Source organism: Limulus polyphemus, unplaced genomic scaffold (genome assembly GCF_000517525.1).
Source record: "Limulus polyphemus unplaced genomic scaffold, Limulus_polyphemus-2.1.2 Scaffold4238, whole genome shotgun sequence".
Lineage (NCBI taxonomy): Eukaryota > Metazoa > Arthropoda > Merostomata > Xiphosura > Limulidae > Limulus > Limulus polyphemus.
In genome coordinates this window covers 48,477-56,043 of record NW_013669848.1, presented here as the reverse complement: position 1 = coordinate 56,043, position 7,567 = coordinate 48,477, and the positions used below count along the sequence as shown (strand labels likewise).

The following is a 7,567-nucleotide window of genomic DNA, read 5'->3' as shown; positions in this document are numbered from 1 at the left end:
CTATTGGAATAACATGGAACTGAAATTGACACCTTCGACTAGGATTGGCTAAAAGTTTTACAACTTAGGTTTAACATAAGCAGATGCTGTTTTATAAAGAAAACAGACTAGAAAAAGGTTTAGATACCAATCATAGATGGGAGGACCAGCACTCAAGTAGAAGTAATTTTTTTTTTTAATTTTGAAAAACAATTTTCTTCTTAGATGGTGCTTATTTACAGTCTAAAACATATTTTAGGATTTTTTTTTCATTAAATTCCTCTTTAAATTTCATTAAATAATACAATTTTGTACAAATAATTGACTGTTATGCTACTATTTACAAAAATAAAATCTGAAATCCAATAAAAGATAAGTTCTCTATAATTTTTTCAATTCACAAATGTGATTTTGCCCTCATGATAAGACAAAATGGCCACAGCAGATAACGGGTTAAGCTGCGCATCTGCACAATAACCAATCAAATGCCACACACTTAATTATTCCAGCCGTGCACATTGTTAGTAATGGTGAGGAGTTTCAACATGGGAACAGCCTTAATGACCCTGGTAGTCAATAGGCCTAAAGCCCAAATAATCAACTGGTAGCATTGCAAAGTGACCCAATGTTTCAATAGGGTTGGTGGTCTAAAATACCTTCCCCTCCAAAAAAAAAAATAAGGTAGCACACATCTGCACATTGCCTTAATACTGAGGCATATGGAAAAACTCATTCTGCACATGGATTGAAAAAATTAGAGGGAACATTGGTTGTATATCGATCTAAGTATTGGATCAATGTTGGTAAAGGCTGCACCTAGTCTATTACCAAGATAGTTTTCAAGATATATCTTTTATAAAGTGTAAGAATTTATTTTAACAAACATAATAGCAAAAGAATAATTGGAGCTCATTAATAATTAGTTAGAAAAGTTCCATTAGAATTAACTTAGAAGTTTACAAGAAAATAAAAAAACTGTATGGAAAGAAAGAATATAAGATTTAAACATAGTTTTCTACCTGTGGGTGTCTAATATTCCCTATTAATTATCAAAGTGACACCCCTCCCCAAATTCTTGTGAAAATCACACACACACACACACACACAAGAAAAATATATATGTACAAAGTTATAGATTGTTAAGCAGTAGAAAAATGTTAATGTGTATTTCTGCCTATGTCTACCAAATTCTTTCTCTAACTGACAAGTGATGTGTGATGTTTAAAATATTACCACATCCAGGGTCCCCAAAATATCAACTTAATAAAATCCTAAAAATGTCCCTAATAGCAAGCTCAGTTCCGTCATTGTTAGTATTCATGATCTTATTTTTACTTTAACAATGCTTCTCATGCATTAACTTTTTCAGTGTGTTAATATACTTTTGTGTTGTTGAAGTTCCCAAATTTGAAACATTTCCTTTCAGCAGTTTTAATTCCTTACATAGTTGTTGGTATAAAACATGTTGTTCTTCATATTGTGATGATGTAGAACTCATTCCATCTGCTGGTTAGTACTTCTGAAGCTGCCTCACACAGACATTAACCCTATTGCCATGGGTATCCTTTACTGCGCATGACACAAGGTTTTAGTGTCCTATATTCCAAATTTTATTAAACTACTTTTTGTATATGTTACACCAATCAGTATAGCATAAAATCTTAGCTAGTAATCCATATTTTAAAAGTACATAAGTTTTAATTTCTTAATTCTACAAGGCAATATTTAAAATAATCCTCCTCTAGTGTGATACATGTGACACATTTTCTCTAGACATCTTCTCTTCTCTATTTTATCCACCATCCCTCCAAAAAGTATGAAATTAAATGTAAATTGCTCAATATAGAATCATCATTGCTCAGACAAACCATTATTTTTATAGCCTTCAATTTTGTTAGGTTACAGAGCTATCAAATAGAAAATCAGGCCCCTTCTGCCACATCCACCTGTCACATCCTGTCTTTCAGGATTTGTTAATAGTTCTCTCTTATATTTAATCATATATTACCTATAACCAGTAGAAAGCCAAGGTTTTCATTTATGAAATGATATATTGTATAATGAGTTCTGAACAGATAATTGTCAGTTTCACTCAGAGTATAAGTTCTGTTCCTGTGGGAAACCTAATGACTAGCTTGGATGAATTTGTAATGGCTCTTGTTGCACAGTTAGAAAGCCAGAAAAATGTTGAGTGTTAGGGGAATTTGTATACTTTTTACATGTTATTAGTCTGTGTTCTTCGGTGGATTATTTAATTAAATAAAAATTATTTAGTGCATTACTATCATTAGTATAAAAAAGTAGGGTTAAGTGTCATCGACAGTAAAAAAATTAAGATTGGGTAAGTACTTTAAGTAAGTATTTTTTATGCTTATTCTTTATTTATTATTATAAAAGTAATTAAAATGTAAAACTAAAAATAGGGATCTTTTAGGTTAGTTAATATTAAATTAGGTATAATAATAATATAATAAAAAATATTTCATGAGGCACACACACACACAAGTTCATGGGTAATGTAATTCAATAGCGTAACGTGACCTGCACATTCCCTGTGTGATTTACAACTTATAATGGCGTGGGTATTAGTTAGACATGGTTCAAAGGACAATAAAACAATAAAATTTAATTATAAATAGATGTATACTGTTACGAGCTTAAAACTACTTAGGATAAACATGTGTAGTGTCATGTTACAATTTGATGTCATTCTAGAAAGGAAATATGGTAACTGAGATTTTTTTTTGGTGGTTATGAGGTCAATCAAATTGACTGATCCCATATAGAGGTAGGGTAGAGAAAATAACAAGTGTTACAGAAAACAAATGTGAAATGTATTTAGGAGGTTTTAGGGATTACACAAAAGAAATATGAGATTTTTAAGATGAGGAAAAGTATTTTTTAATCTTAACATGAAACCACTTTGCACACGGACTATTCAAAACAAAAACTCTTTATATATTCATGGACAAATCTTTATTTTAGTTTATTAAAAATAATTCACTATATGTGAAAGACTTGTAATGTTAACTGAAAGACTGCCAAATTTTGTGAAGATATGCACACTATTGAAAGTTAGAAGTATTAAATCTATAAAGATTTTAAAGGAGTATAAAGAGGTCATGTGATCAGTCAAATTGACCGAGCCTGTGTTGTGAGTTAATGTTGTCATGAACCAGATGCTGCTGTTGAAAATCCATTTTAGTTTTTGTATTAAAAAAAACTAACTAAATCTTATTTAACTATAGTCACAAGAAGTTTTCCAGGAAAATATATTAACCTTGAAGAATTTTATTTTTCATGGGAATTTATTGTTGAATTGTAATTACATGTCTACAACTATGTATTTGAAAAGGTTTTTCATTGTACAAAACTTAAAGTTAGCTTTGATATACAGAAACATTGGCTCATGTAGATACATAGATCTTGAAAGTCGAGTTGTTCAAAACTTGAAAATAGCATTTATAACTGGACCAATTGTTGGTTGAGATGTTGCAAAAGAAAAATCTGCTGAAGCTTTTCCTTGATAGACTGGGCCCGACATGGCCAGGTGGTTAGGGCATTTGACCCGCAATCTGAGGGTCGTGGGTTTGAATCCCCATCCCACCAAACATGCTTCCTCTTTCAGCTGTGGGGGCATTATAATGTAATGATCAATCCCATTATTCGTTGGTAAAGAGTTGGCGGTGAGTGGTGATTACTACCTGCCTTTCCTCTAGCCTTTCACTGCTAAATTAGGGATGACTAGATCAATCAGCTCTCTTGCATTAACTTAGGACAGTCTTCACTAGCTTTCTCTCATACTTCTGTGTCTTTTGTTGATTCTATAAATGACACGTGTTGAAGCATCGGCTATTTTTCCATCCAGAATGAAAAAACTGTTTGGATTCCAGTTTTGAATACTGTGTTTGTTTGTTTTTTGTATTTATTATTATTATTGAAAAATTTTACACAACAACATTGTAAAATTAAAGCTGTTTTGTTAACCCTCAACTGGTAGGGTAAAATATTTGTATCATAAGTAGTAGAGTAGGTCAGATGACTCATGTAATAAACTTCACAGATATTATCTTTATAATATGATGGGGTCAGAATGATCCACAGCTCTGCTCAACACTCAATAACTGATTGAGGATAGAATAGAGAAGATATCAGGTGGAGTGTAGTACTAACTGAGTTGGCCATTCTGACCCCACCATACGAATTGAGGGTTTAATGATAAATGGATTAATGCTATGTCGAATATCAAAGCTACTATTTAACAGTGTATGAAAATCTACTCGTGTATTAGAAACATATTGTTACTAACTTGTAACCTTAATAAACTGTTGTATTTGATTTTTAGCCAAAGGGTGCTGACAGAAAACACAAGACAGATCGAGAGAAGATGATTAAGAGACCTCAGTCAGAACAAGTAAGCTTCTATAACATACCTTTCACAGAAATCGTTTTATTTTGTTCTTTTCAGTGGAGTTACTAAAAATAAAATATGTTGTTTTGAGTTTCCTGTTATATAATAGATGGATTAACACCAGTTTTGTGAGACACTGTTTTGTTTTATCAGAAAATCCAACTGTTTTTACCAGAGCTCAACACACTTTTTATGTTTTTTCAGAGTTGATTTTTCTGTTTTAGCAGAAAGACCTACTGGTTTTTTGTTATCCCAAAGAGATCAACTTCCTTTGCTGACCTCAAAAAGCTACTGATTTTGCTGTTTGTATATAAAAGAACTTATTATCTTGTGCCTTTCTGATTCTTATAAAGATCAACTGATTTTGTTGTTATACCAGAAAGCTTTACTGATTTTATTATTCCAGAAAGCTCTACTGATCTTTCTTGTTATCCTCATATTAAAGAAAGATATGGTGCCTTCTACTTTTCCAAAAGGCTATATGACCTTTATTTCCCAGAACGTTCTGCTGATTTTGTTGTTATCCCAGAAAGCTATACTGATTTAGTTATCCCAGAAACCTCCACTGATTTTTCTGTTTGTATATAAGAACATCCCCGAGTCGAAGATCCTCGCTGGTTTCTCCTTCCAAGGAGATTCTGTGTGATGTATCTCCACTCATAAATAAGGAATTATACTGCCTATCAGTGTTCTTATTTTGGCATTTACATCACCACATCAATTGCCACTGTCAAGGCAAGTTATCTGAACTGTAAAGTACATCCATATGTTCCCAACCCTCTCAGATGTTTCCAGTGTCAGTGGTTCGGTTATCCAAAGGCATCGTGTTGTGGTAGCAAAGACCACGATGCCTACAAGTGCAAACTGGACTCTCACTGTGTTAATTGTAGTGGTTCCCACCCCTATTACTATAGATCTTGTCCTAAGTGAGCAGAGGAGAAAGAGGTACAGCATTTAAAAACAGTTAACAACAATTCTATCTGAAGGCTCGAAAGTTGTTTTCCCAGATTCCATCACGGAAATATGCAGTCCATTCCACTGCTACAATGGGTGTGTAGACAGAGCTTTCCTTGCCTCCGTCAGAGTCTTTTTCACATCATGTGAAGTGTCTTTTGCCCTCTATGGATACACGAGTTGACAGGTCCACGTCTGTTCCTATCTCTGTCCCCTTATACTTCCAGTGACTGCCCAGGTCCACCTCCTTCAGCCCCGGCTTCCAGTGTCTGCTCGGATCCATCTTCGGCCCCGAGATGCAGAACAAGTAATCGTTCACGCCCTCAGCCACTGGAATCTAAGTCTAATGACAGAGAGCTGCCCACTTGACCAAGAGCAGGACCCATGGAGGTCAATAGACCTCCTTCTAGTAAAGAAAAACAGCATGGTCATAAACAGAATGGTTCTCCTCCACTTAAGTAAAATTTCCGGTTTGATACAGTGGAACTGTCAAGGTTTTTATTCTAATCTGGATGACATTAAGGCCTTGATCGATTCCTATAATCCGCATGTCTTTCCTTACAGGAAACATTCCTTAAACCTGCCGATACAATCGCCTTTTGGCAGTTTTCTTTATAGAGAAATGACAGGTATGTGGTGGATGAGTGCATGGAAGAGTGGCACTGCTGGTTGACTAGCACGTGCCCACCTCAACTGTGCCATTCGATATATACCTTTGGAGGCCATAGCCATCCATGTTTCCTTGGGTCATACCATCACTCTTTCTTCTCTCTACCTTTCTCCTGGAGAGACTTATGATCAACCAAATCTTGATGCTCTCATAGAACAGTTGTCACCTCCCTTTGTAATCATAGGAGACTTTAATTGATGCATTTTCCTCTGGTTCCTTTACCTATTTTCATGCACCTAGTCAGTCTCTTACTGCTATTGATTTGTCTATCTGCTCTCCTTCCCTTTTCTCTTGTTTTTCTTGGAAGGTTGATAGTAACCCATGGGGTAGTGATTATATTCCTATTGTTTTGAGAGAGATTGATCTTGGTCGATGACACCCAACCCAAGTGTCATGATGGAAGTTGGACCAAGCCGATGGGCTTTCTTTCTTAGAACTCGATCCTGCTGTTGCTAATCTTCCTTCTATTAACAACTGCGTGGAGGCAATAACTGCCTGCATCATTCAAGCAGCTGTTTATTATATTCCTAAAACCTCAACACGTTTCTCACTATATCCTCGTCCTCTCCAGCCTGCCAGCGGGTATGGATGGCTCAGAAATTGGCCTTGGATACCTTTCACAGGTATCCCACTATTTTCAACTGCATTGCTTTCCAGCAGGCCTGTACCCATGCTCAGCAGGTCAGGCGTCAAAGCCAAAAGGATTCTTTGATTAAGTTTACAACTAGCATCTATTCTACCACCAGTTCCAAAGTCATATGGGACAAAATTCAGAAGATCAATGGAAGGTATGCTTCCCATCCCCTTTCCATCTTGCTCTCCAATGGCCAAGATGTTGCTGATGTACAGAGCATTGCCAATACTCTTGGTGATCAATTCAGGCAGAGGGATAACCTCTTTCCTTTCGGTCTGATCATCTTTACGATTATAATCACCCCTTTACACTGGTGAAATTGAAACTTACTCTTCATTGGTCCAGTACATCAGTCAGACCTGATGACATTCAATATGAAATGCTGCACCATCTCTCTCCTGCCTCTCTTGCTCTTCTTCAGTTTGTATTTAACCGGATCTGGCAGGAGAACATGTTTCTAATTATTGTCCCATTGCTTTGATTAGTTGTCTCTGTAAGGTCTTGGAAAGGATGGTTAATGCTCATCTTGTTTGGTTCCTTGAATCAAATAAACTCCTCTGGCCCACCCAATGTGGGTTCCATTGACAGCACTCCACCGTGGACCACCTGATTCAACTTGAGACCTCGATCAGGGAAGCCTTTCTCAAGTGGGAACATCTTGTTTCTGTTTTCTTTGATCTTGAGAAGGCTTACGACACAATGTGGAGGTACGGCATTTTGCGGGACTTCCACTCATATTGGTTGCATGGTCATCTACTCATTTTATTCAAAACTTTTTACTCAACAGGTGATTTCAGGTCTATGTGGGTTTGATACTTTCCCATTCTTTCACACAAGAACTTGGAGTCCCTGAGTGACCCTGGACACTACCACCAATGAAATATAGGTCCAAACCAAGCCTTTATAGTAGCTAGGTACT

At 35.9% G+C, this 7,567-nt stretch overlaps 1 protein-coding gene across 1 annotated transcript in view; it reads left to right on the top strand.

Moving 5' to 3' along the window:
* LOC106470824 (transcription factor CP2-like) overlaps positions 1 to 7,567 on the top strand; it is a 43,655-nt gene that overhangs the window by 21,685 nt on the left and 14,403 nt on the right. Inside the window, exon 9 of the mRNA XM_013931395.2 lies at positions 4,325 to 4,393. Within this exon, the coding sequence (XP_013786849.2) occupies positions 4,325 to 4,393 (69 nt within the window). The remainder of the gene's footprint in view (positions 1 to 4,324; positions 4,394 to 7,567) is intronic.